The 15,406-nt window shown below is 44.0% G+C and overlaps 1 protein-coding gene across 1 annotated transcript; it reads left to right on the top strand.

Annotated features, from left to right (window-relative positions):
* Window positions 1–2,121: 2,121 nt before the first annotated feature.
* On the top strand, window positions 2,122–14,810 carry LOC113838792 (zinc finger protein 809-like). Its single transcript, XM_027434312.2, has 6 exons — window positions 2,122–2,140; window positions 3,346–3,470; window positions 7,902–8,028; window positions 8,526–8,618; window positions 12,245–12,354; window positions 12,895–14,810. Exons 1-6 carry the CDS (start codon window positions 2,122–2,124, stop codon window positions 13,753–13,755), a joined length of 1,335 nt encoding a protein of 444 aa, XP_027290113.2. The 3' UTR covers window positions 13,756–14,810.
* The last annotated feature ends 596 nt before the right edge of the window (window positions 14,811–15,406 follow it).

Raw genomic sequence — 15,406 nt, 5'->3', positions numbered from 1 at the left:
TGGCCGGCTGCTCTCATGGGAGCCGCTGTGCACAGCCACTACAAATGACTAAAACCCATATATAGTTTGGTTTTTTTCCTGTGGAGGCAAAACCATAATTTTTTCCAAACATAACGTATCTTTGACTTTTATTTTAAAGTCGAAGCTTCCTAAAGTATAAAGACTGGAATAATTATGAAGGAGGGGAGGGGAGCAGCACTGGTGAGCAGAGTGTCCTTGGCTGCCAGTGTTCCTGAAAGAATCCTTTCAGTGAGGGGCTGGTCCCTGCAAGAGACATTTTGAACCGGAGCATAAGATGTCTAGCTTCCCAGGCAGAGAGAGGGTTGGGCATGGTGGGAGGCAGCAGGAAGCCACTGTGGCAGGCGGGAGAGTTTAACATGCAAGGAAGAGGAGGGAAACAGACAAGTGAAAAGCAGCAGAGGCCACACCTCCAACTGTGGATCACTAGTAGAATGTAGGGTGCCAACAAGCGGGCACATGACTTGACATGAGGGGCTCAGCTTCTATGAGAGAAGTAAAGAAAATCCAAAGCCTATAATCTCCAGTGTCCCAGAGATTAAGGGAGATCAGATACGAGAGGCACAAGCTGATTTTGTGGTCTGTCCAGCACAAATCAGGTGCCGGAGCCCTAGAGATGTGTAGTCACCCAGTGCTGGGATTTTCACTGGGCCAAAAAGGCAAGAGACCACAGTCTCGATATGAGTCCTAACTCAAGGAAGATGGAAGCATGGGCAGAGGTAGAGAATGAAGGGCGGGCTTACCAGACATGGCTGTGGTGAATGGAAGAATCCAGAGATCCTTAGCTGGAAAAGTGACCAAGTTAAAGACTACAGGGCACTGGCCTATCTCAGACTGCCACCGGCAGGAACAAATGCCAGGAAAACCTGCCGAGTCACTAAAAGGTTCAGGCATTATGCTGGCCTGCCCCTGTTACCTGGTGGAACAGGCAGTACCCTGGTCAGCCCAAGGTACCATAGGAACTGAGCCTGCATGCAAGTGCAGAGGACCCCTTTAAAAAGACAGATTCCTGCCCATTTACTCTCTCTGCTTCCTCTCTTCCTCTCAGCTTCCTCGCTGCTACCTCTCTACTCACTTCTCCCACCTATGTGCCCTCTCTGTGGCGACCGGCCATGGCGGTCAGCCACTAACCCTGTTCTTTTCCTCTTCTTAGCCTCCCTACTCTGCCAGGCCTTATGTGCCTGGAATTTACCAGCCACCCGCAATTACTCCCTTACAAGTGTTAGACCCCAGGAAAACTCAGGTATCCAGGGTCCCAGGCCATGACCTCGGTCACCCCAATCACCAGGCGGATTCGAGAGCTTGCTGCAAACTGCATGAGGCTTTACTGTTTTTTTAACGAGCTAACCCCATGTTAGCTCGGGTCTTTCACCCACCACCCGCCATGGCGGATGGCTAGCAAAGACAGCTCGAACTGCTGCAGAGACAGATCTTGTAGGGCAGCGTAAGGGGAGTGTCTAGGGGTACGCAGAAGCTCACGCTTGGTGTGCCTCCAGGCTTGGAGGGCTTGCCCTGTGTTGATTGGCCAACTGGTTGTTATGGCCCATAGGCCCTCCCAGAGTGGTTGCTATGCTCTGTGCGTCATTGCTGTGCTCTTGTCTGTAAAGCACACCCAGGGTCGTAAAGCATAGCGCCACCAGCTAACTTCTGATTAGTTCCTTGTCACGAGGCAGGCATCTGACTTTCTAGTGTCTAGGACAATGTTAGACAAGCACGTGTTTGGCCGTTATGGCTGCCGAAAGGGGAGCTGGTCCCTTCACAAGGCCATAAGATGACTGGGTACCAAGAATTCCCAGATGGCCACCCTCCCCGAGGGGCTCATGAAGGAAACAGATTGCCCCACTGGCCAATGTGTCAATCATTAACAATTAAGGGTCCCTGTGAAACAAAGAGACAGCTACCATTAGTTAGCACATCCTGAGGTCTGCAGGTTTTACAACTGGTGGGGTCAGGAGGCTATCTGATTTCCAGGCCTCCCCCCAAGACAAAGGGCTTCCCACCTCCTCCCTGGTGGTTGGGGTGGCCACAGTCCTGGGAAAAGATTCTGGAGGCCTGAGCTTCCCGGGGTCTTACAGCTTGAAGGGGACCCTGCGTGGGGGGACCATGGTGGAGTCCCTGGCAGGTGAGGGTGACCAAGGCGGGGGACAAACACACCAGGCAGACAGAGCTTAGGAGAGAAGTTTTATTAGAAAGGGGAGGAAGGGGGAAGGAAAGAGAAAAGAGGTAAAGAGACACACAGAGAAGACAGAAGAGAAGAGGGAGACAGGAAAAGTCCTGTCTGCCCCAGGGGAACTGCAGGGTAGAGAGCTGGAAAGAGAGAACCAGAAAAAGAAGAGAGCTCAGGAAAGAGAGCTGGAAAATGAAGGGCCAAACCCATCCCCCCCCCCAGGAGGCTTAGTTCCCAGAGACTGTGCTGTGGGCAACACGCCTAGGGCCAAAACTAAACACAAAGAAACTCCAGACATCCTAGCCTCCTAGATACTTAGTGCCTGGAAACTGTATGTGGCCACAAAGAAACTCCAGGAGAGACTAATCTCTCCCCTTTCGTCTCCAGGATACTTAGTTTCTGAAAACTATTGATATCTATGTACAACAGGCCACCTGCATGTCAACAAGACAAAGCCATAGAAATCATAGAATGTTCCCTTCTACAGCCAGCCAATGAGAATAGCTAATCAACAAGTATTTCATGCCAAAATGAGACTTTGAAAAATTCCCCCAAATGTCAACCAATCAGGAACCGACCAGTACCTCTCAGTGTGACGTGTAACCCTGCAATTTTTTTTCTTTAAAAATCCTAGCAGTAAGCTGGGCATTGGTGGCGCACACCTTTAATCCCAGCACTCGGGAGGCAGAGGCAGAGGCAGAGGCAGGTGGATCTCTGTGAGTTCCAGGCCAGCCTGGTATCCAGAGTGAGTGCCAGGATAGGCTCCAAAGCTACACAGAAAAACCCTGTCTCGGGAAAAAAAAAAAAAAAAATCCTAGCAATAGACAAGGAAGCACCTGCGTGCAGACTAAATTTCCAGATCTTACTTAACCCCAGGGCCAATCGACCCTGGTTTTTCTTTTTATAAGCCCACTCCCCTGCCGGCTTGGGTTCTGCTGCTTCGGAGTGCTGCTGAGCAGCCAGAGATGCGCCTGCCTCTGCCTGGGATTAAAGGCGTGCTCCACCTCCACCACCACCCGGTCTCGAGTTCGCTCTTAATAAACTCCTGTGTGTGTGTGTGTTTGCATCGGTACTCGGCTGTGTGGTGGTCCTGTCCGGGGGTCCCGCGTCCTGGGCATAGCAGGCACAACAAAGCTCTCCCTGTAAGGTATTTCCATAAGCTCCGGGTCGGCTGGGGCCGGGGGCCACTGGAAGTCACCAGGCAGGAGCTGCCTTGCAGCTGCGGCGCTTTAGCACAGCTCAGCACACCGCAGCCCTCATCTCTGGGCTTCAGTCACTGGGAGGGGTGAGACGCAGAACTATAAGCACTGCATGGAAACTCAGAAGCTGGTGCAGGCAGTGGGGTGGAGAGGTTGGGATTTAGTAGGATTGGGAGGTGTTGATGGAACCCAGCCTCTGAGCACAAAATGAGAGACTAATGAGTGAGGAAGGAGGGCCTTCGAAGAAGGCAATCCCTAAGTATGAAACATTTACATACAAGTTTGACGTGATGGGGAAGATTTAAAATAAAAAACTCGCCGGGCGTTGGTGGCGAACGCCTTTAATCCCAACACTTGGGAGGCAGAGGCAGGAGGCTCTCTGTGAATTCGAGGCCAGCCTGGTCTCCAGAGCGAGTGCCAGGATAGGCTTCAAAGCAATGCAGAGGAACGCTGTGTAGAAAAACAAAACAAACAAAAAAATCAATCCCTTGTCCTAAACACTACTTTTATAATATTTGATGGGAAATAAAGAGCCCAGGAATATGAAAAATTGTGTCCCATGGGTTTAGCTCGTTAAACAACTGCAATAAAGCCTGGTGATTGGGATCCTGGGCTGAGATCCTGGGGGCCTGAGCCACGGGGCGGAGGGGGAGGCTTCTTTCAGAGTATTTGATGATAAGGTCTTAAGTGTTGAGTCTTTTATCCCCAGGGGAAGGATATTTTTATCCTTCAGGGTCACACTGACAACAGGTAGGACAGATTTTGGAAACAGATAACAATGTCTGAAGAGGCTTTGCAGTTAGAAGGTGGAGGACTTGTGGCCCCCAGTTGTGATGCCCAATGAAAACTGTTGAGGAGTGCCTATTGGGAGGGCCCAGGGAGTAACAGACATTCCTGTCTGGGCTTGTAACCATCTTGAGGCATAGCTGCAGATTTCTGACCTAAAGCCTGTAGAGTCACCCGAGAGTCTGGTTAGGAAATTTAGGCAGCCTGTTATAGAAGCTGCACTGCCTGGTTGACCTTTTATTTTCAGGGGTGGGGGGCAGTTTCGAGGCAGGGTTTCTCTCTGGCTTTGGAGGCTGTACTGGAACTCGCTCTGGAGACCAGGCTGGCCTCAAACTCAAGAGTTCCGCCTGCCTCTGCATTCCAAGTGCTGGGACTAAAGGCACGCACCCCCACACACACACACCCGGCCTTTTTGACCTGTTAATTTCCTTTTTGATCCGGAAACGTCAGAGGGTCCTTCTGGTGGGCCTTGAAATATATAATGGCCATCTAAATGGGAAGTCAGATGGTTGTCAGTAATATCAAACTCTCGGGAATTGTTTGGTTGGGATACTATGGCAATAAAAGACCCCCTTTCTCCCTAATTGGTTGCATGATTTCATGGAAAGCAGGGGCCCAACCTGTGCAAGTATAAGTTTCATTACTGCCCCATGTGGAGAACCTTAGTGAAAGCCACTGGGTCAGCTTTTTGGACTGAAGTACTCAGAGGAGCTCATGTGGGGGTCAAATGTGTCCTGCCACCATAAAATTGAGTCATCTGTTGGACTAGCATTGGGTGCTGGCAGCATAGTAGCTGGATTCAAAGTCTGGGGAGGTTTTCTAGTCTGGAGTTCACAAGAAGAATCTGTTGCTGTTGAGTCTTATCTGAGACACATCGAGTTGAGAGCTTTAAGGGTTAAATAAGGTGTTAATTGGCTAAAGCTGGCTGCTTGAGTGACAATTTTTATAGGGACTGTAGAGATCTGGTCCCCAGCAGGACAAGGCCAGGATGAGAACTCTGGCTGGGAGCTGGGAGATTTTATTTTATGATACCATTATTTGGGCTTAGACTTTTCCCCTGGGTATTTAAGACCTTGAAGCTCACCACAAATAAACTTCATTATGGCCAGATGAAGGACCTAGCTGCCCCAAGGGCAATAGCTTAAATATAGGCTGTCACCTCAGTCCCTTTTCTTACTGGCTTTAGCTTCCAGTATAGTTGTTAAATACCTACAATGTAGTTATAACAGTTTTGAAGAACAAATTGTGGTTTGAAGCCCAGCTGTCCTATAACCCTAAAAATTTGATTCATGTTTTAAGACTTTTTATATTTAAAATCTTGACAAACTTAGCAGGAACTACAGTTAGTTATCTTAAAACATAGTCCTTGCTCTGTAGAAAGCACTTCCATTAATTTTTACAAGTCTTATTGTGATATGCTTTAACCTTCTCTTTTTCATAATCCTTTACTTCAGTACAAAACCATTTTATAGTACAATTTCCTTATTAGGATGGTGTTAGGATACGTATAACCTTTTATATTTCTTTCTTACATATGTTCATTTTTTTTTGCCTTAATTTTTTTTTTTTTTTTTTTTGAGATAGGGTTTCTCTGTGTGGCCCTGGCTGTTCTGGAACTCACTTTGTAGACCAGGCTTGTAAGACCCCTCCCAGAAGCTCAGGCCTCCAGAATCTTTTCCCAGGACTGCAGTCACCCCAGTCACCATGAGGAGGCGGAAACTTGATGCAAACAGCAAGAGGCTTTAATGAAAGGTGGACGTTTGTACATACGGGCTCTCTCAGCATGCAGGCTAGAGAGCAGCCCTGTCCCCCAGGCACAGGCCTTTTTTAAAGGCAAAAACCACAAGCTTAGGGAGGGGCGTGACCAGAGTCATGGGTTCCTAGGAGGCCCTTTGTCTTGAGGAGAGGGCTGGGAATCAGATGGCCTCCCAACCCACCAGTTGTAAAACCTGCAGCCCTCAGGATATGTTTATCTTGCCTGAGCAAATGGTAGCTATCTCTTTGTTTCATAGGGACCCTTAATTGTTAATTATTGACACATTGGCCAGTTGGGCAATCTGTTTCCTCCATGAGCCCCTTGAGGAGGGTGGCCATCTGGGAATTCTTGGTACACAGTTATCTTATGGCCTTGTAAGCTGGTAAATTCCAGGCACTAAGTCATAGTAGTGGCCTATGTTTCTGGGTTAGGCTGCCCTACATTCATTTTGGAGAGTTTCCTTATCTGGGCTATATTTCTTTGCTAATTTTTAAGTCTTTCAGGCTGGCCTCAAACTCAGAGATCTGCCTGCCTCTGCCTCCGATTACTGGGATTAAAGGCGTGTGCCACTACCACCTGGCACCATCCTTCTTAATAAAAATTTCTCAGAAGAGAAAAAAGGCCATCAAAGCCTGCACATAGACCAATCTGATTACTAAACTCATAATAGTTAAGCATGGTTTTCTTTTTTAAAAATGGATTGAGTCAAGCGTTGGTAGGGAACACCTTTAATCCCAGCACTCGGGAGGTAGAGGCAGGCGGATCTCTGAGTTCAAGGTCAGCCTGGTCTCCAGAACGAGTGCCAGGATAGGCTCCAAAGCTACACAGAGAAAGCCTGTCTCAAAAAAACCAAAGGAAAAAAAAAACAAAAGGATTGAGCACTTGTGAGGCAGAGGCAGGTGGATCTCTGTGAGTTTGAGACCAGCCTGGTCTACAAGAGCTAATTCCAGGACAGCCTCCAAAGCCACAGAGAAACCCTGTCTCGAACTCCCCCCCACCCCCCACCCCCCACCCCCGCCAAAAAAATAAAAATGGGTTGAAAATGTTCATACATGAATATAATGTGTTTTGTTCAAATCCACCCAGCACTTCCTCCCCTCCGGCTCCTTCCATACCCACCACCACCAATTTCCCTTCCTAACTTAAAAACAAAAAGCAACCCCTCACTCTACTTGGTGCAGGGGTTGTAGGGTCTATCGGGCCACATCAGAGGTAATCTCACTCTCCTTACCCCACAGCCATTAATTGCCAAAAGCTCAAGTGGTACTTACAGGCTTCTCTCCCATCCAGGATGGAATCTGACCTGACTTGATGCAAGCAGCATAGCTGCTGTGAACGCATGAGTTCTATGTCCCTGTCTGGACTTTTTCTGTCATGTCTCATAGCAGTCCTCTATAGCACCTGGCTCTTCAAACCTTTCTACCCCCTCTTTCAAGATGATCCCTGGTCCCTGGGCATAGGGAATGTGATATAGATGAGCTCAGTTCTCCAGTGTCTTGTTATCTCACTTCGGCCAGTTGAAAGTCTTTATTTAACTAAGTGATGGCAATTAGTTCTTCCATGTGTTTTTATGGCTTGAAAGCAATATCCCTGTGCTCAGGTCCCTTTGTTCCCAGAGCTTTGGAGTTTAGCTTCTGCTCCCACAAATCATCTGTTAAAGATATGAATGCAAGTATCTGGGCAGACTCCTCTGATAGGAACTGGTGGGCCTGGAGCTGTCTGTGCAGCAAGGAGCAGCAGGCTCAGGCAGCTCCATGACACAGATAAAGATGCTGGTATTTATTTTTCTTTTTCCATGATACAGAATACAAATCAAGCTGTACCTTCTGTAAGAAGCTAGAAACACACACACACACACACACACACACACACACACACACAGAGAGAGAGAGAGAGAGAGAGAGAGAGAGAGAGAGAGAGAAAAGTGAGCTCCCATTTTGTGTTCCTTGAACTGAAGAGAAGCATGTCATTTCAGGGATTGGTATCATTTGAGGACATAGCTGTGGTCTTCACCTGGGAGGAGTGGCAGGAGCTGGATGCTGCCCAGAGGACCCTCTACAGGGATGTGATGCTGGAGAATTACAGCAACCTGGTGTTCCTGGGTAAGTATAACACACCTGCCCCCATCAGTCTCATCAAATACTTTTTCCTTGGTTAGCAAGTATAGAAATCATCACTTTAAAGATTTATTTCATTTGTAGCTATGTATATGTGTCTGTGAAAGTGAGTACCACATGTGTGTGGGTACCGGTGGACACCAGAGGGTATTGGATCTCCCAGAGCTGGAGTTGAACAGTTGTGAGCTGCCAAGTTTGAATACTGAGAACTGAACTTGGGTCTCCCAAGAGCAATATTTGCTCTTATCCCAGAGCCATCTTTCCAGCCTGATAAACTTTCCCAAGATCACTGTTTTGGGTTATCTGTCTTATAGTTTAATGCCACAAAAGGGTGGTTCTCTAGCTAATGAAGAATGAGAAATGAGAGTATAGATCTCTCTGACTAGAGTTTCTTATTTACTTTACGAACAGCAGTTCCAAAAGTGGTGCTGTGGTTCTCATTAGTACACTGTCACGATACTCTTATTATTTCCAACTTACAGAGCTCTGCACAGTCAAACCTAAGTTGATCTTCAATTTGGAACATGGATGCGGGCCATGGAGCCTAGCAGAAGCTTCAGTGTGGAGTCCCCCAAGTGAGTAACTGTGTACTAGGAGGTAGCAGGCAGGGGCTCATCAGACACTGGTCATGTTGAGCTGTTGGTTTTTTGTTTGTTTGTTTTTTTTTTATCACATTTTATCTAAACTCAGTCCTGAAATAACTGGTGACATTGCTGGAACCTTTCTTCTTCTTCCTCCTTCTCCTCTTCCTCCTCCTCCTCCTCCTCCATCAGCTTAAGAAGTGGTGTCACTTCTTCCTGATTTTGTTGCTGAAAATTTGCCAAAAAAAAAAAAAACTCTGAGATCTGCCAAAAAAAAAAAAAAAAATCCCTGTATAGATCTTCTTAGCATTCTCCTCTGATTAAATGCTTGACCCAATTTCTTCATCCTGCTGTCTTACTTGTTCTATATAATAGCTTTGTTATTGGACCTTCGTGACTTTGTTTTTCAAAAACCTGCTCTTTATTTTTTAATTTATGGGTAGGTAGTCATTTTTGTAATTGTCACATTATTAATACTGGTCATATGATACATCTTTTCTAAAAGAGCTTCAGTCAGATAGAACACAGTGAATTGAAGGTATGAAGTGAATGATGAGCTAATCACCAGGAAGGATGTTTATCAGGAAACATATAGGAGTTTTTATGTTAGCAAAGGCACACAGTGAGTTTGCTGTTTATGGATATTTTCATTTAATTTCCCTTTCACTTTGAGGTGGCTATTTTCTAACTTTTGCATGTAATTAGTAGTTGGATATAAATTAATGATTTGATAGTGATCATGTTTAGAATATAGATGGCATTTGGAAATCAGTAGCCTAGAAACATTTTAATATACTTAGCGTACTATATTATCTCCTGCTCTCATTCTCCTTTTAACATTCATTAGGTTTCATTTTCACTGTTCTCCATTTTTGTGTATTCTTTGTGGTTACTGGTGTTGTATGAATTAGCTTTACTTTTCATTTCTATATTCTTGAGTGGTACCAGGTTAAGGCTATAGGTGAAGAATAATGACAAGGAAGTCTCCCTTGCATAAAATGGAAAGATTGATGCATCCTCATTGTTGTACAATTCACAGTACAGAAACATCAATCATGGCAAAATACAAAAAAAATCTTCCAACAATGGTGTTGAGCCTGTAATAACTGATTCCAAAGATAGGGAGGTGGCAAAGACGCCATGCCCAAAATTCATATGCTACATTTAATAGTGATCTGACCCTGAAAGAATTTTCCAGTAAATAGACAATCTTTCCAAAGAATTTCAAAATCTTCAGTAAGAAACTGAGAGAGATTGGGGAAGAAAATACAGCCTGAGATCTTGGAAAGGATGCTCAACCATAAGTAGAATATTCACTGGAAAGCATCATAGAGTGTATAGTATATAGTGTGGCAGAAAAAAATAAAACAAAGCAGAACAGGGATTGTAGATAAGGTTGAGGATTACTCCAGTGAAACTGAGGGAGAACACAGAGCAATCATTGGCTACTGCAACACTCCACACCCTCTGGCTGTGACTAAGAGCCCTAACCTGGCCCAGTGAGGTGGTTCACTGAGGAAAGACACTGCAAGGCCTGACCTTGAGTTCTTTTGTTTTGTTTTGTTTTGTTTTGTTTTGTTTTTCAAGACAGGGTTACTCTGTGTAGTTTTGGAGCCTGTCCTGGCACTCGCTCTGGAGACCAGGCTGGCCTCGAACTCAGATCCGCCTGCCTCTGCCTCCCGAGTGCTGGGATTAAAGGTGTGCACCACCAATGCCTGACCTTGAGTTTTATCATTGGGTCCCACACAGTGGAAGAAGGACACACGTCCATTACAGATTTCAAACACTGGAGCAATTGCTGTTGCCCTTTCTCAGTACTCCTGGCCTTTAAAATATGTTGAAGTAACCATACAAACAGCTGTTTATTGTTTTCCTGGCCCATAATTATCTTTACACTTATACTTAGCTACTTTTATATTTACACTAAGCACTGCTCTGTTTATGCTCTGCCTTTTTTATGTTACACCGTACATTTATCGTGCACTGCTGTAGTTTTTATTTACACCGTGCACTGCCTACCACACTCTGCTTTTCACTCCCAAGTTACTTCACTGCACTTCTCCTGTGGTGGTCCTTCAGGGAACTCTCTGTACTCAGGCCCCATGGCTGGGTGCCATCTGTTGCAGCCTGCTCCAACAAGTCAGCTGAGTATGAGGACTGAGAAAAGGCAGATAAAGAGACAGAAACACAGGATAGATTCGGGAGGACTGCCCGCTCCATGCCTTTCAGCACAACAGATAGCCCCAAGTTTAATTTAGACCCTGCTTATATACAGACTAGAGGCAAAGCAGAACAAAGAGCAGCATAGTCAGTTAACCAGCTCCCTGCACTGTCCTTGAATCGAGGAGCAGCCAGGTTTACTATCAAAAATGTGGGTCCTACTAGCACTGCATTGTCTGTGCCTACAGCTGGCATCAAAAGCTTGTTAGTTAGATAACATGGTCTTTTCCATGGGCTTCATCAGAACTTTCTCACGGCTCTCAAGGAGACTGGAGCAAGTAGGCTTGAACTCTAGTGTCTTATAAGTCAGAATAGACTCCAGATGGAAATTGAGTCACTTGTAGGCTCCCACACAGCATGGCATGCATGTACCTGCAACATACACACAACACACACAAAAACAAAAGAATGAATACAGTAAAATGAAAATAACAAACAGAAATTCAACCTGTGACTCTGGTATACTGTAGAGATGAAAGAAGGACTAGAGGCATAGAAATCTAGGCAGACTAACCAATATCTAGGTGTTAGCAATTAAAACCACGACTTGATACAAAAAAAAATGACATGATCCAAAAAGACCTTTTTAAGGGTCATTAAAATTAAATTGCCAAAAGTACAAAAGAAAGAATCCTAAAACTGGCAAAAGAGGAATGCACTTAGTTACTTTAGAAGACAAACATATTAGCATAATATATGTCTTAGCAAAGACTGTAATGACCAGAAAGCATGGGCTCATGTATTTGAAAGACAAAACTCTGAGGCAAGATTTCTCTGACAAACAAGGTTATCCTTTAATATTAAAAGAATTGATTGCCTTCTACAATAAGCATGAATTAATTCTATATTTCAACAGTAAAACAAAGCAAAGGAGACCTGAGTTAGAACCCTGGTATCTGTTAGTGTAGTTTGTTATATTCATTATAGAACAAAATATGTACAAATACGTACTCAGTAAGTGTCTTAGTTGGGCTTTCTCTTGCTATGATAAAATACCATGACCAAAAGCAACTTAGGGAGGAAAAAAATTATTTCAGCTTATAGTTCCACAGCACAGTCCATCACTCCAGCAGTGAATGAAGCAGAGACCATGGAGGAGGATGCTTACTGGCTTTCTCAGTCTCCCTTCTTATGGGGCCTAGGACCACCAGCCCAGTGGTGGCACTGACCACTCCCCTTTCCACATCAATCAAGAAAATGTCCCATAGGCTTGCACATAGGCAAGTCTTATCTGGGCATTTTCTTAATTGAAGTCCCCTCTTTCAGAATGACTCTAGCTGTGACAAGTTGACATAAAACTAACCATTACAATAAGCATATCAAGGCATGACTTTACTTTTATGTTTGAATTCTATAAAAATATGTATTGTTGTTGAATTGTGGCATTTTTAATATTATAGATGTTCATAAAGTGAGTGACCTGATTGACACCAGCAAGGAAAATCCTGAGATACATTTGGGGCAACTTGAAATAACTAACCAAAAGACACCAGATGAAGACACGACGAGAGTAAGTAAAACATTTAATGTAAGGTCAAACCATATTGCAAGTATGAACTAATTAGCATGCACACATAAGAAGAATGAATATAGAACATTTCCAGTTAACCCTGGAAGAATGTACTACTTTTCCATCTTGATTAGATGCAGGCTGCAGAGGAACCAGATAATTTTCATCTAACTAAGTAAGGCTACCAGACTGCTCAGCATCTTAAGTCCACTTAACAGCAAAATTCATAGTGTTATATTCAGTATTTTCAAAGAGGGGTAGCCTTTGAAACAAAGGCAATATTATTGATACATAAGGAATTTCCTTTCAAAGGGACTTCTAGTAAATTCTGTAAATACTTGTCTACAGTGTGGCTTATGTGGACGCAAAGTCTTAAATGTCATATATGTGGATAATGTTTGCAAGGAAACTAGATCATTAAATGGGAAAGTGCACACAGAAGTATTTAGAGATTATGAAATCATACTTTGGAATATTAGGCAGCTCATTCTAGGAAAAAGTGCTTGAGCACTAATAAATCTAAAAAACTCTTGTTTCAAGGCAAAACTAAAGACTCAACAGGAAGTCTACAAAGGAACAAAATCCCATCATCGTGGAGCATGTCACCAAAAGTTACAGAAAAGCAAGAGTCAGACATTGCATAGAGATGAGAAACTCTATGACTGTAAGGACTGTGGGAAAACTTTCTGTACTAACTCAACCCTCATTAAGCATCGCAGACGAACTCATAACATAGAGAAGCGCTTTGAATGTACCAAATGTGGTAAATCATACCATTGGAAGTCAGACCTCACTTCACACCAGAAAACTCACTGGCAAGAGAGAACCTACATATGTAAAGGGTGTGGGAAAGCCTTCTTCCGTAAGTCTCATCTCAATGCTCATGAAAGAACCCATACAGGTGAGAAACCTCATAAATGTACAGAGTGCAACAAAGCTTTCCATTACAAGTCAGACCTTACACGACATAAAAAAATTCATTTGGGTGAAAAGCCTTATAAATGTGAAGAATGCAATAAAGGTTTTTCCCGCAAGTCAAAGCTCGATATACATCAGAAAACCCTCACTGGTGAGAAGCCTTATGAATGTACAGATTGCGGGAAAACCTTTTTCCATAAGTCACAACTCACTGCACATAGGATAGTTCATTCATCTGAGAATTTTTATGAATGTAAAGAATGTAATAAATCTTTCCACTGGAAGTGTCAACTCACAGCACATCAGAAAAGACATACAGGAAGAAGCTTCATGAATGAAGAATGCAGGAAAATCCTCCATGAGTCAGAAGTCACTGGACTTTGGAGAAATCAGGCAGCTGAGGAGCCCTACGAATATGAGGAATTCAAGGAAGAGTTCTACATAGAACCAGACCTTACTGTATTATATCAGGGAAATTCATAATCAAGAAGCTTACAGAATGTAAAGAATATAGGAGAGTTTTCCAGTGCAAATCTGACCTCATTCAACCCTAAAAACCCACACAAATGAGAAGCCACTGTGAAGAATGATGCTCAAGGCTAGCCTTAGCAACAGAGCACCATATGAAGAAAAGCTGGAGCACTGTGTTGACAGAACTCCTTGTGTGGCTTATCTGCCACCAGAGGCTCCACAAAGATGGTATGAGAGAGCTCAGTGGTTAATAGTTCTTGCTTTATTTTGTTCTTTGGTTTCACAAGACAGGATTTCTCTGTATATCCCTGGCTGTCCTTGAACTCACTCTGTGGGCTGGCCTCACAGAGATCCACCTGCCTCTGCTGGGACTAAAGGTGTGCACCACCACCAGCTGGATAGAGCTCTTGCTTTATAATTGCGGTGACCCTCGCACCTATTTGGCAAGTCATCCCTGCAAATACCTGTCACTCAGTTCTGACAATGGTGGAGATGGAGGGAGGGGGGGAATCACTTGAACTTGCTGATTTCTAGCCTAGCTGAGACATGAGTCCCGGATTCAGGAAGAGGCCCTTTATGGGAGGAATAGATGCAGAGTGATGGAAGTGGACACTCAATCCCCACTTTTGGTTTCTGTGAGTTTAGGTGCACATCTAAATATATGTGTAAACAAAAATAAATGTTGAAAGAAAGGAGGACGGTGAAATGGCTCATTGTAGAACTGTGTTTATCACCAAGTCCAATGACCTAAGTTTGATCCCTAGAGCCTGCACAGTAGGACAGAAGCAGCTGCAAGTTGTCCCACAGCATACACAAATGAATTAAAAAACAAAAGCTACACGGGAGCTAAAAATCAAAGTACAGGTAGGGAAGTTGCTTGTTCATCAGAATCATGCTAAAAAACCAAAACAATCAATCATCAGCATTTCAAATAATCCAGCTGGAAATGGCTCAATGGTGGTGTCACCGAGCATGTGTGTTACCTGTTCTTGTATATTAAAGAGTTTTTCTAGGTTATTTGCACTATCAGTGTTTATGTTTTCAATCCGTTGTTTGGAAAAAAAAAACATGAACCATGTGAAAAATTGCAATAAATTGATGATGCTTTATTGCACTCTTTCTGTAAAATCAATCTTCATGAATTTCTTGCCTTTTTTTCATCTGTATGTAGACAACAAAAAACCTTTCAGTTCGAATCTTAATTTGGTTTTTGTCAGCCAGTTCTACACAGAGTTATTTGGGGATTTATCTTGACTTTTATACTTCATCACTATTCACACTTGTTCTAAGAGCTTTACGCCCTGACAATCTTAGGACAAATGTGCTTGGTGATGAACTGTTCAGATGTCCAAGCATCACACTGCCTGAGGACATGCATGGAATAGTGAAATTTATATTTGTAAGGCATAGCTATCAAAGTACTGAATGTTTTACTGCTCGTACATTTGGGGAACAAGGCTTGTGGAGTAACCAACTGCTGGCTGTATTAAAGCCCCACTCCATGAAATGGAGCTCATACCTGACACTGTTCAGGCGGCTAAGAACCTGAGACTAGATAGGTCATGGCCCTGGGGGAAAACCAGGTATACTATCATCCTCAAAAGGAAGCAAACAAAAATAGATTCTGAAGGACATTTTGTATACCCATAAATCAGTGTCTTGC

This window comes from Cricetulus griseus, unplaced genomic scaffold (genome assembly GCF_003668045.3).
Source record: "Cricetulus griseus strain 17A/GY unplaced genomic scaffold, alternate assembly CriGri-PICRH-1.0 unplaced_scaffold_29, whole genome shotgun sequence".
Classification (NCBI taxonomy): domain Eukaryota; kingdom Metazoa; phylum Chordata; class Mammalia; order Rodentia; family Cricetidae; genus Cricetulus; species Cricetulus griseus.
Note: the sequence above shows the minus strand (reverse complement) of the source record. Positions and strands in the feature narration are given on the sequence as shown.